We start from the raw sequence: 12738 nt of genomic DNA on the forward strand, positions 1-12738 counted from the left end.
CACTGCCCAAGCATCGGATTTTGCAGACTTCTGAGTGAGACCGGGTTGTCCACTCAGCCTCTCACTGAGCTCCTCAAGATTTTCAAACAGGTCGAGCAGAATGAGGCTCTGCAGAGATGAAAAGACACCAACAGCAGAAAGGAGTCAAACACACCTCGCTGAAGGTAGAAGTCCCTACGCAAATGTAGAAGTCACGCTGGAGGATCCACCATGAGTATTTTTTGGCATGTTAGTCAGTGTGCACCTGTTCAAGCTGTCAGCATACTCTTAGGTGTGTTTGGATTTGAGCCATTTGAGCTAATTATCATATTACATATTTATACGGTTCACAAGCTGCTGAGCTGCTAAAGATGGGTCTATTTACCTGTATTATGTCACCTGCCTATGGAGTGTCTCATTTTTAATGGAAAATACAAACAAGGTTGTGTATCAGCAGAACTGTAGGTGTGTCCTGTTATCTCACAAAGCCGATACACAATCCAGCAGGCTCCACAATGATGTCACATGATCAGCATCACAGGTCTAAAATGGCCCTGTTGGACAACTTTCTGTCTTTTTCCAGAAGCTGCATTTTTCAAAACATTGTATGAATAGGAGGGTTTTCGTAGCTGACTATGCAAAGCTTACCAAACACCATTCAGCATGAGCACAATGGAGTGTTTATTCGCAACCATATCATCACAATGAAAACTATGAACATGGGCGTCACACAAAGAACACAATATTTTCCTTAAAAAGTTTAAAGTCAAGCACATGATATTTGGTGTGTAGCTAGCATCCAAAATACAGAGTCTTGATTAATGATAAATCAGAATGGATTCATTTCATGTTTGTATTCATCTTATTACTTTATTTGTCTGTTTTGTTCATTGACATTTTCATTTGGGGGATTTTTCTGTAATAAGTAACAACAACAACATCTTTGAAATCAAGATTTTCCTTTTTATTGAAAACTTGGCCAGGATTCTGTACAGCAGAGAGGGTGTGCAATGCACAGGGGCAAGAAGACGGGGGACAGGGGGCTCTAGGGACTCAGTTTCCCATGGTGCATCATACCCTGAGCCGAGAATCGAGTGTGTAAAACAGCAAGAGGTGTCGTGTTCCCTCTTTGGTGTCTCAGAGGACTGTGGAGGGGAATGAAGTGAGGGACTAAAAAAAGGGAGAAAAGGGGGGAAAGCAAAGCTCAGCCCATAGGGGAGAAAGAGAAAAGTAGAAACAGAGAGGAATGGAGGGTGGTCCTGCTGGTCCTTCCACTGAGGTGTCTTCTCTGATCAGGGACAGATCTAGATCCTCACCCTTCCCCTCACTGCTTTAGATCATAGACCGTTTAAGGTACTGAGGTAAGGCCTCAGACATCTCTCCCCCTTTCCCTCTTCCTCCGCCCCTCTCCCTCACTTCCGCTCTTTCTCTTTCTCTCCTTCCCTGAGCCTCACTTGCTGGCCATGGTGTAGCAGCCCTGTTGGTGCCACTGCATGTCACGGATACGCCTCACAGACTGGAACTGAGGATGGCGGGCGCCGTACTCGTTGAAGTGTCTGAAGTCGCCCTTCTCCAGCAGGTACTGGCTGCCACGGTATCCAGGGAACTGGTATCCCACCCAGCTGGAGGAAGAAGAGGAGACATGTCAGTACAGGATTGACTTTTGTTAAGTCTTTGAGCTCTGTCACCTGTGATCACTTATACTCACGTTCCACAGCTGACAATGATGCTGCCCACTCTGTCGGTGAAGCCGTAGGAGAACAGGCTGGGAACGTCATCATCCATGATCTCCATCTTACGGCCCTTGAACTCTCCGACCTCGTACAGGCAGATCTTGTGCTTCTCGGGATCCTGGAAGAGAGAAAACAGGGACAGACACAAGTTTAGGGGGCAGTCTAAAGAAAAAGAGAAAGGGAAAGTTTGAGAGTATCTAAACAAGTTTTTATACCATTCTGACGGGCCTGAAGGACAGCAGGTAGTCGTTCTTCTGGCAGTTGCTCCAGGAGTCCCAGCGAGGATACTCTCCCTTCTCCAGGATGTACATCTCACCGCAGAAGTTCATCTGCTCAAAGCCCACGAAGCTGCGCATGAGACAAAGTCATTAAGTATCCATGCAAAGACAAGCGCTTTAAATGTACATGTTTACGTGTCGTTTTGTGAGACTTACGGTCCACACTCAACGCGCAGGGAGCGCACGCGGTCCATGCCCATCTCACACACATTCATGCACTCGTTGCTGATCTCGATCATGCGACCCTGGAAGTTCTCCTGGTCGAACACGTACATCTGGAGGGGACAGATGAGTCAGTAAAACAACAGTGATATGTAATATGATAGACTGAATATATCACAATGTGAGAGGCACCCACCTTGTAGGACATCATTCCCATCTCAGACTTCTTGCTCTGAGCAGCCTTCCCATCGGTCTGGGAAGAAGTCTTGGACTTATCTCCACTGGACATGATTGCTGTGAGACCGAGAGGAAAAAAAAGACACTAAGTGAGATGATGTGACAAATCTATGCTGTTTTCATTGGTGTAAATGTATCGAGATAGAAAGGAAAGATTATAAATGCTAAATCTGAAAAAGTACACCTCTCCCCCCTGATTTGTCTCTCCAAACACACCTGCAGCTGCACAGCATGTACGTGTACCTTACCTGTCTGTGTGTGCGATGCCTACGACGAGACTCACTCAGAGTGTGTGCGGCTCGGAGTGCGCCCCTCCCTTTTATACGCTGGCGCCCATAGGAGAGGGATTATGGGCAGAGAAACAAACCTGCTGAGGTCAGAGGCGCGAGACAAAAGAAACCCCACATCATCAGAGAGGGACGGACAGAGGGGATGGGCGGAGGCAGAGGAGGACTGACAGAAGCTGGGGAACAGACCGAGGACCAGTTACTAACAGAAATACTGAAATAAAAGTTGATGAGCAACTTTAGAAGTAAATAATGTGCCCTGAATCATAATAATTCAGCCTTATATTGTCCTGTTAACACACCAGTCCACTAATTCCGAGTATAAATCAGTATACACAGTGACATGAATAATTTGATTGTGGCTACATGAATGTGTGATTTCAAACCTCTGGCATAAGGCAGCTAAAGCAGAACATAATGTCACAGAAGTATTCCAGGCTTCATGTTTCCAGATGATATCAGTGAGTAACATTCATGTGTAATACATCAATCTGAATAAAATGTCTCTTCACTTGAAGTCAGAGTGTTTCCAACTTTTCATCTGGAAGACCCCCACATATAGATGTAACACCACAGACCCACATTTCATAGGATTTATTTTGGCTGAGGTTTGATGTCATTTATAATTGGATAAACTGGGATGTGACTGCAGGGAAGCTTTCATCAGAAACTGTTGGATTCAGTGTTGTGGGAGTGCCTGAGGACTTTGGAAACCACTGAGCTACAGCTAAACCGCACATCTGTGTGTACACAGGTGGACCCAAGGGTGTAGGTTTCAACACTGGAGGGGGACATATATGAAATGGGGGTTTGGGGATCCTTTGGCAGAACATTTGGAGCATTAATAAACACTTGATTTCCTGCATTTACATAATTTTTTATGCACCTCTTTGTGACATTTCTGCATCAATTTATGGTAAAATATATTTTTCAAAATGTTTATTTTCATCTTTTTATTGTGAGGGACAAATGCACATGTTTTAAATATTAAGGGGGGCATGTCCCCTGCGCCCCCCCCCCTTAACTTTACGCCTATGGTTGTACCTGCACCCTCAAAGGTGCGCGTGGAATGAGATGCCATGTATGAACAGCACTTAGATCAAACTTGTAGCTGTCTAACTTGTCTGTACACTCATGCAGACCCATCCCGCTATCTCCTTCTGTGTCCCCCCCGCGGTGCCTCTCTGCTCCGCCGTTAATCCCCACATTCTCCACCCCGATCCCGGCCCTTTGTGCCTGGGCACGCGCTGGACTGCTGACCGGGGTCCGAACATACCGGAGCGCCTTTGTTCCGGAGCACCAGCAGCACTATGGGATGTGCTGAGCTGGCCCCTGGAGCTGGACAACAGCCTTCCAGCGGCGGGAGCGCGCCTCGCTGCTGGGCGCTGAACCGCTGCGCCAAATGGACGCTGCGCATGGACCGAGTCAGAGGCGTGGACGCGCTCCGGCAGGCGCGCTCCCCGACCGTCGGTATAAAACTGAAGCGCCAGGTTCTCTCAAAGCTCTACGCGAGGCAGGCGGTAGGCGCGTACCACTTTCGAACTCTTCCAATAAAGTGCCAAATAGGTAAGGATGCATATCTCTGCTCTCAACACAGCTCAGGGTCAGACAGACAGGTGCCTAACACAGACACTGAAAAGCAAAAGCACTTTCTGAAACACTTGTTCAACACCTTAACTGTTATCAGTATTTCATATTTTATATTTTCAATTACTTTAAAAACATTTTAAAAGGTAAATGAACTGTTTCTGGTCTCCAGATGTTGTAGTTCAGATGTGTTGTAGCTGAATGATTCACAGTGGTGTGTCTGTAAATGGATATTGAGCACCATCATGTTTTACACTTGGAAAAAGTGGCCAAATACTCTAGAATATTGAATTACTGATGCTCGAAACCAGTCTTCAAAGGACATTTTCTCCTCCTACATCCTTATCTTACCTTGCTTTTCTTTTCTCTGTCCTCATCTGAACCTCAGGAGTAAAGATGTACAGAACTACAAGGTCCCCAATGATGCAGCCGCTGGTCAACTCAGGAATGGGCATGGCTCCTTTCTTCAAGGTAAACACATTCATTTGTTCACACATTATATAATTCTTGGTAAAGATGGACAGGCAACCTTATTGCCAAACTCGTTACTTGTTGTTTGATGTTTCTCACTCTCCATGTCTCCCTCAGGTGACTGTGTTCGAGCAGGAGCATTTCCAGGGCAAGTGCCTGGAGTTCACCTCCGAGTGCTGCAACATCCAGGACTGTGGACTGGACAACATCCGCTCCATCAGGGTGGAGAGCGGAGCGTAAGTGTCTCAGACTTTTCCTCTGGTTAAAAACAAGACACAGATGAGAAGTTAATGAAATATACAGATGGGGTGAATCAAGAAATGTTATTATCATACACCCAACCTAAACAGCAACAGGAGATAAAGAGGAGTCATGTGGGAAGCTTTAAGCACTGAGACAATTGAGTTGTTGACTCTGCAAAGTGAGCTGTGTGGTTTTGTTTTGTTGCTCTTGAGCCTGGTAGAGAAAGAGATGTGTTAATTCTCCAAAATCCAGTTTGGAGCATCCGTTTATTGTCCTTATTATCACCTTTTTCTATCATTACAGTCACTATTTTATATTTCTTTTATGATTGTCTTTATGGTTTTTATATCTTGAAATATATATATGTAAAATCTATTTACTCACACTGTGAAATAGTCAGAATTTTTCCAAACTAAGTTAGATTTCAGAAACACACATCTTCAGATGGACACACAGTAAAGTGATGTTGACATATCTCTCCTTCTCTCTCTGAAAAGCTGGGTGGGTTTTGAGCACCACGACTTCCAGGGCCAGCAGTTCATCCTGGAGAGAGGAGAGTACCCCCACTGGGACGCTTACAGTGGCTCCATCTCCTACCATGTGGAGCGCCTCATGTCTCTGCGCCCCATCTACTGCGCTGTGAGTACTTCCTGTCTCTTAGTGTTCAGGTGACAAGCGACGGATAACCTCAAGAGTCCGAAATTCAACTGTTTGTTTCTCTGTCCCGCTGCAGTCCCACCAGAGCAGTCGCATGGTCATCTTTGAGAGGGAGAACTTCATGGGCCGCAGCGTGGAGATCTGTGACGACTACCCCTCTCTGCAGGCCATGGGCTGGATGATGCCTGAAGTTGGCTCCATGCACGTGCAGTGCGGCGCGTAAGTTTCTGTGTGGACAGCAAGAATTAGATGCAATTTATCAGCAAACACTCCACTTTCCATATGATTTACTGGACATCCATTTCAAATCTGACTTTCTGCTCTATCAAACTCGACAAACACACTGTCACCACAGCCCCTCATTATCTTTTATAAGTAATAGACACACCAGCTGGAAGCTTCAAGTGTGTACTAAATTTGTTACAAAATTTGTCCCGCTAACCCTTGTTCCCTCTTTATGCAGCTTTGTGTGCTACCAGTACCCTGGCTACAGGGGCCAGCAGTACATCATGGAGTGTGAGAGACACAGTGGAGACTACCAGCACTGGAGGAACTGGGGCTCCCACTGTCAGACCCCTCAGATCCAGTCCATCAGGCGTATCCAGCACTGAGAGGAGGACAGGCTGAGACTGAGACAGCAGCTCCCCTCCACCCCCTCCCTTCATCCCCAAAACCCCCTTCCCCCTCTTTCTTTCTTTCTCTCTTCAATCCTTTCCTTCCTCTTGACTTGAGCCGCAACAGCCGCCCCAACACCACTACTGATTTACAGCCGCTGCCAGAGTGTGATAAGAGACAATATCGCACTGTTAAAGCACAGGGAAACACACGCTCCACCACACACACATGCTGACATAACTGACACTCACACAGTGTCTTTTTATTTGGTTTAGAGGTCCCTACACACTCACACACAAACACACACCTGCGCTGCACTCCTCACCTGAGCTGGGCGATGAGCAGAGCGACTCCTCAGCGAGCTGGAACCAAACAGAGGGGGGAGATGAAGCTCCAACGTGGCGCTGTGAGCGGGAAACCTCCCCGGCAGTCTCCTCAGTGCAGTCGACTGTGCTGTGGTGCAGCTCAGATGTGTTTTGTTGTTGTGTGTAGGAGGTTGATCCACAGGTTGATAACTAATAAACTCATTTTCACTTCAGGTGGTTTTGTTTCATTAAGTTTGTATGTGATGAATAAAGTGTGCTTCATCTCTCTTTGCAGCATGAAACACACCACCTGCAGGTGTGATAGGTGCCTGTAAACTGTCTAGAACAGTGGTTGTGGCTGCAGTGGGCTTAAATAGAGAAACTAGAATTCAGAATGTCTATGGACGCTTCTGAAACTTAAAAGTATGTAGCAGGAGTAACTGGTATTTGTACCATGTGTTCAAGCCTGAAAATGGAGCCACATGTTTATGTGTATTCAAAAGCATAATTGCCAAACTAATTAAAAGTGCTAAATTAGACAAACAGCATACTGTAAAGGAAGATGAGGACTAATGGAAAAAGGTGCAGGACAGGGGAGGAAACAGGACAAACATCCAGTATTTTAATGACACTGTTTAGTATGGCTGAGAGAGCTGAACGTAAAAACAAAAAAAAAAACCCATAAAAATAGCCAAAAAACAAAAAATAAAATATTTAGTAAAATGCTGCAATTAAATAAAACACAAATAAAATATGATTTGCTATTTTGACAATGAGCAGCACAAAGAAATTCGATACACTGTAGAACAACATGGTGGACTCCACTGAGGAGGACCTGCTCCATATGTAGATATAAACAGCTCACTCTAAGGTGACGAAAACATCATTATTTCCCAGTGATTAGGCACTACTGAAAACATAGTTATGGATATTATAAAGCCTACCATTTCTGCGAATAGATGCCCCTAAAGCTGGCACACTCGTTAAAAGATTTAAACTGGCGAAACACGATCTGACTTTTGTTATGAAGTAGTTACTGGAAATGCAATGTGATTTTCACTAAACTTAGCACATACTAGGGGTAGGGGAAAAATGGATACAGCGTAGTATCGCAATATTTTTGCATGGCAATTGCGTATCGTCACACAGTGCCGAGTATCAGTTTTTTGTATTATATAAATATCAATATTACTAATACAAAATAAACGTTACTTTCTTTTATTAGATAGTACAGATGTTGACAAAGTTTTCCTCCGGGGACGTAATTTACAGTATACAGTATACAATACTCAGCATATCGCAACACGTTTAAAATCGCAATAATATTGTACCGTGACTTAAAGTATCGTGATAATATTGTATAGTGGAGCCTCTAGTGATTGCCAGCCCTAGCACTTACGGCTATCGTTCATCATAAATACAGGGAGCGATGGAACAGTCAGGAGCCACAGTGTGGAAACTAACTCCTCTCACTGTGCCCTGCTGTCCAAACTCATACCACCTGCACGTTCTGCGCCTGCGTGAGAGGAAATAACTCTCCATACCAGCAGACAGTGATGCTCTGTGTTCATCATTGAAAAATGAAAACTGGAAGACTAGGACTCAAGACGCTAGATAGCAAGTGAGCACATTAACATAACCTGATGTTGGAAGAATAAAGGATATTAATTGTGAGGCAGTGAACAATAACACAATTACGAGCTGTTTCTGCTAAAGAGCTCAATAGCGAAAATTTTTTAACAAGTTTGTTTTGATATCACAGCGTCTTGACTTTAGCTGTTTGTTTGCTTTCCTCACTCCCATTTTCTCTTCTCATGCACTGAGCTGAACGGCCAATCAGCTGGCATCCGATCACAGTTGGTCACAGAATGACAGAAAAAGACCAGTAATTGCCTGACTTCATTAAAATGTTTGTTTCGCTGCCCACAGATCTCTGTGACCTGAACTATTACGCCAGGGCCACACTGCCAACGAAGAACTGCGAAGCGCAGCGCACTGAAATTCTCGCGCAAGCCCGTTCACATCAGATGCGCATTTCTCCACGCCGGTCGACAAGCGCTTCAGCTCCCACCTGTTGTCTTTGTCACATTTGGGGCTGTTTTTCCATCATGTGTATCTCTTTCTCTTTGCGTGTGTGTGTGTGTGTTCATCTCTCTCTGGCGCTCTGTTTAGATACCACTGACTAATATGTATAGCCTATATTCCTTCCCGGCTTGACGCATTTGCTCGCAGCTCGCGCAGAAAATAGACCAGACACCGAAACAATCGCTGCAGTGCCGGCCACGGAGCTGCGCAGCGCGGCCGGTGTGGATGACACAATCGGTTAACATGGGCGCCAAAAGGAAACTGGCGTCACTTCGAGGCTATTCACAGAGCTTCCGCGTCCGGTGTGGCCCTGACATTAAACTGCTGCTACCACCAGTACCTACAGGTCTTGCCAAATCAATTAGGACTCAAACCTTTGAGACTGCCACTTTAACTTCCTTGTACATCTTAAAATGAAATCCAGAGTGACAGAGCAGAGCTGCTGCAGGAACTAGAGAAGAATTTTTATTGTAGAAACCAGAGTCCTCGACACTGTTAAACATAACCTGAGAGTAAAACAAGGAAGACACAAGTTTTCCTGGAACATTTACAAACTGTGGCACAACAGAGGTTGACACTATCAATCATATTTACAACTTATACAGTCATAGTCATATTTACAACTAATAAAACACTCTTAATTGCTTTGACAGTACTTAAACCTGATTTTGTTTTTGCGTTGAATCTTTTTCTAAAGTGTTTGGTTAGTTTCGGTTGGTGTTGTTCTCAACACTTGACAGTTAAAACAAACTATGCTGAACATTTTTTAATCACATATTACTGGACTTAGTAGTAACAAATCTGTGACTCTCTCCATAAAATCAACGGCTAAATATCTTCAACATCCAAAAAAAGATCACAGTCAGCTTTGACGGTGTGACACTGGCTAGGTCTGAATACTGAACTCAAGAGCTGAAACTCAACAGCTGCATATAAACTGCACAGTCCTGTTATTTTGTTTATGCATTATGTTGCACATCTTTTCTTTCATTCCTTTCTATCTAATCAAAATTATGTTGCTCACAACTTTTCTTTTCCTAAACTTTGGTAGAATAGGAAAACAAAAATCCCTCACGTGATTGTCAGTGTGTTTGCACATTGAGGTGAACAAAATGAAAACAGAACACGTTTACTACTAAACCATGTTTGTCTCGATCTCTGTCACTGTTACTTACAGCTGAATGAAATCAATTCACAAATGTTTTCTGAGAAATGTCGGAAAAAACAAAAACTGAATACGAGTATAAAAGAAAACTGGAAATGTAGGAGCACCTAAGTCTGACACTTCCTGTCAACAAGCTCACCTTAATCAACAGTAATGAAGACCGACGATGACTCGTAGTCTGTCTCTTCACCAACAACATCAATGTCCTCATCTTCCTCACCTTCTGAAGACTGAGTCCAGTTGATGATCACTGGATCAAGGGCGGGGCTGGAATCGCCAATCACATCAATGTCTTCGTCGTCCTCCTCTTCCCAGCTTCCTGTCGACCCCAGACGCACCTCCTTCTCTGAATGTAAAGAGGGTGGAGTAAAATGCTTCACTGTGACACCGCTGCTCTCCATCTCTTCATCCATCAAACTTTGCTCTGTGAGTTTGATTTTAGTCCACACTGGTTCTGCCTCTCCTTTTTCTCTTCGTAGACCATCTCTTGCACTGGAAACCTCCCCCAATTCTCTGGTTGCTACTTCACAGACAATGTCTGCGGAGAAGGAGCTCAGTGTGTGTGTTTTAGGCGTCGGCTGTGCCATTTGCTCAAAGCAAACCCTCTTGGTCACAGTAGAATTATCACTCGTCTCCTCTTCTGACTCTGCTCTCCTCTTCACTCCCCTCGGGTTCTCTGCCTCTTCCTGTGGCTGGACAGTCAATTCTTCTTCATGTCTCTCTTTATTTCTCTCTGGCTGTTGATCCATGCCACAGGGCTCCACAGACTGTGACTGAATTGGTGGTGCTGAGCTCACATCATTTGATAAACTGAGGAACTGTCCATTTTTCTTGGGCCCGCCTGTGTGGCTTGGTGGGACTGCTGAGGACGGCTGTTTGTCTACAAGTGGCTCAAGAAAGGGCATACTGTCCTGTAAAGTAAATTAAACTTATTAAATTATACAGACAAATACAACAGAATAACTGGCAAATTCACAGAAGGACTGAGTGGCTTTTGCAGCTGCTAAACCTACACAAATAAGACAAAAAGAAACTGTGTGATTCTCAAAACATCCACAAAAAGAGAAATAGTAATTCTCCATTATCAGCGCTAAAAGCCACATGCAGTTAACGTGAAATTATTTACATTGTGAGTGAGCTGGCGTTAACTAAAGCAAAACAGGTATCTTTTCTTTTGTCTTCTAGTTCAAATAATGTGAGCTTCTTTTACACTATGAAGGTGTACGTTTGAAAACGTTATGAGCACTGACAGACTGGGAAATTAAACTCCAGCTAAAGTTTCTGTCTGAAGTTTAAATTCTTTGCGCTACATTTTGAGAAATGCTTCTGCACCTCGTTGGTCAGGACCTGGAGCTTGTGTCCGCAATTGTTCTCCCCCCTGTGTTTTTGGCGCAAAGGCAACATTCATACTTTGCCACATAGTTAACGGCAATCACATGCAGACAAAAAAGGGCAAATTGCACTCAGCTGCAAAACTTTATGGGTGTGATTGTGCTGTAATATAATTAGCGCAATATCTTTTGTGGCCCTGAGACGGGGCAGATAGTGGTTGAACGTGATGTGCAGTTTGTGGTGCTATCAGCGGCCGTTAATGCCTGGGTCCAGACCTTTGAATCTGCCCAATCCACAAGCTCAACTTGACTGATTCATTTGGCATTGTGACATGAAATGGCGGCTTCTAGGTTAAAATAAAAATGACCAATAAGCGCAGGGGGACTGAAGCTGAAAACACACGGGCGCCACTGCATCACGTCCTGTGACGTGCGTCAAGTGCCGCCTCTAACACACACTGAATGCGTCACACTGAATCTTGTTAACAGGCAACCACAACAAAGTTATCACTACTTCTACTGAAAGATCTGTACCTCTACCACCTCTGAGTTAGCTTAAAATCACGTGTGAAGAGCCCCTAATTAAACGTGATTTCTCACCTAAGGAGTCGATCTCCAGAGCTCTGACTCGCCAGGCAATATCTTTTTGGCCATGGTCTTTATAATGACGGGATTATGGGTCGTTTAGCTCGGGATATTTCTTGACCTCAACAACGAGTCTCTCCTCATCCATTCTTTGTCACACACGAGACAGCAACAGAAACAGAGTTCTCTTTATGCATGAATGGTGAGGAGAGGAGTCCACCTGCTACGGGAGCTGGTGCGTACAAGCAGAGAGCGGGTGGGGGGAAAATGCATTCAATTATGGGAGCAGTGAGGCTGGAAACAGGACAGTGGCATCCAATGCTGCAGGTCAGTGTGTCCAGGAGCACCAACATGCGTCTAGCCGCCACTGGTGTGGAGTTGTACATTTAAAAATAATAATGATAATAATAACGCCGTTGGTGTGGTTTGGCCTTCAAAAGTGGTTAGTTAGTGGTTAGAGAAAATAGAATCTTCCCCCCTCGATGGAAATCAATTAATGTCAGACTGAAAACAGAGGACAATTCTGTCTGATGTCTGGCAGTGGCTGCAATCCTTTGTGAATTTGCCTCTAAGAGTCTAAAGTCTACAAGAAGGCTAGCATCTCTGCAAAGCTGTACTTCTGCCCAGCAGTGCTTTAAGTTTAAAGCTAGTAGGCCCGTTTCCACTGAAGAAGTTCCTGGTACTATCTGGGGGGCAGGAACTACTACAGGAACGTTCCTGGTACTATCTGGGGGGCAGGAACTACTACAGGAACGTCCTCTCGTTCGGCCCTCTCAACCACCGTGTCTCCACTGAGAGAGCGGAGTACGAGGAAGGTTCCTGTAAAGTTACGGGCTCTGGATGTAACGTAATCGTTGCGCAACCATTTTGACCGGGGCGACGTAGGGATGCCGTTAGCCGATAGCGGTGTCTGTAGTAACTCACTAAATGGCCCGTGAAAAAAATATTTTTTCCAGCGGATGTCTTAGTTACAACATGATTGAGCTAACTGGAGTAGTTTCATGTCGTATCCGACAAC

General features: G+C 44.7%; 2 protein-coding genes across 2 annotated transcripts; one reads left to right on the top strand and one right to left on the bottom strand.

Moving 5' to 3' along the window:
* Positions 1 to 921: 921 nt before the first annotated feature.
* crybb1l1 (crystallin, beta B1, like 1) lies at positions 922 to 2712 on the bottom strand. Its single transcript, XM_050043143.1, has 6 exons — positions 2638 to 2712; positions 2349 to 2446; positions 2147 to 2265; positions 1928 to 2060; positions 1688 to 1830; positions 922 to 1601 (listed from the first exon to the last, which is right to left on the bottom strand). Exons 2-6 carry the CDS (start codon positions 2439 to 2441, stop codon positions 1430 to 1432), a joined length of 660 nt encoding a protein of 219 aa, XP_049899100.1. The 5' UTR covers positions 2442 to 2446; positions 2638 to 2712; the 3' UTR covers positions 922 to 1429.
* A 1259-nt stretch (positions 2713 to 3971) lies between these two features.
* Positions 3972 to 6787, top strand: LOC126389463 (beta-crystallin A1-like). The gene is made up of 6 exons (XM_050043179.1): positions 3972 to 4242; positions 4652 to 4734; positions 4852 to 4970; positions 5475 to 5616; positions 5711 to 5853; positions 6098 to 6787. The coding sequence occupies exons 1-6, from the start codon at positions 3987 to 3989 to the stop codon at positions 6243 to 6245; spliced, it is 891 nt and encodes a 296-aa protein (XP_049899136.1). The 5' UTR covers positions 3972 to 3986; the 3' UTR covers positions 6246 to 6787.
* The last annotated feature ends 5951 nt before the right edge of the window (positions 6788 to 12738 follow it).

The sequence above is a fragment of the Epinephelus moara genome, chromosome 4 (assembly GCF_006386435.1).
Source record: "Epinephelus moara isolate mb chromosome 4, YSFRI_EMoa_1.0, whole genome shotgun sequence".
Lineage (NCBI taxonomy): Eukaryota > Metazoa > Chordata > Actinopteri > Perciformes > Serranidae > Epinephelus > Epinephelus moara.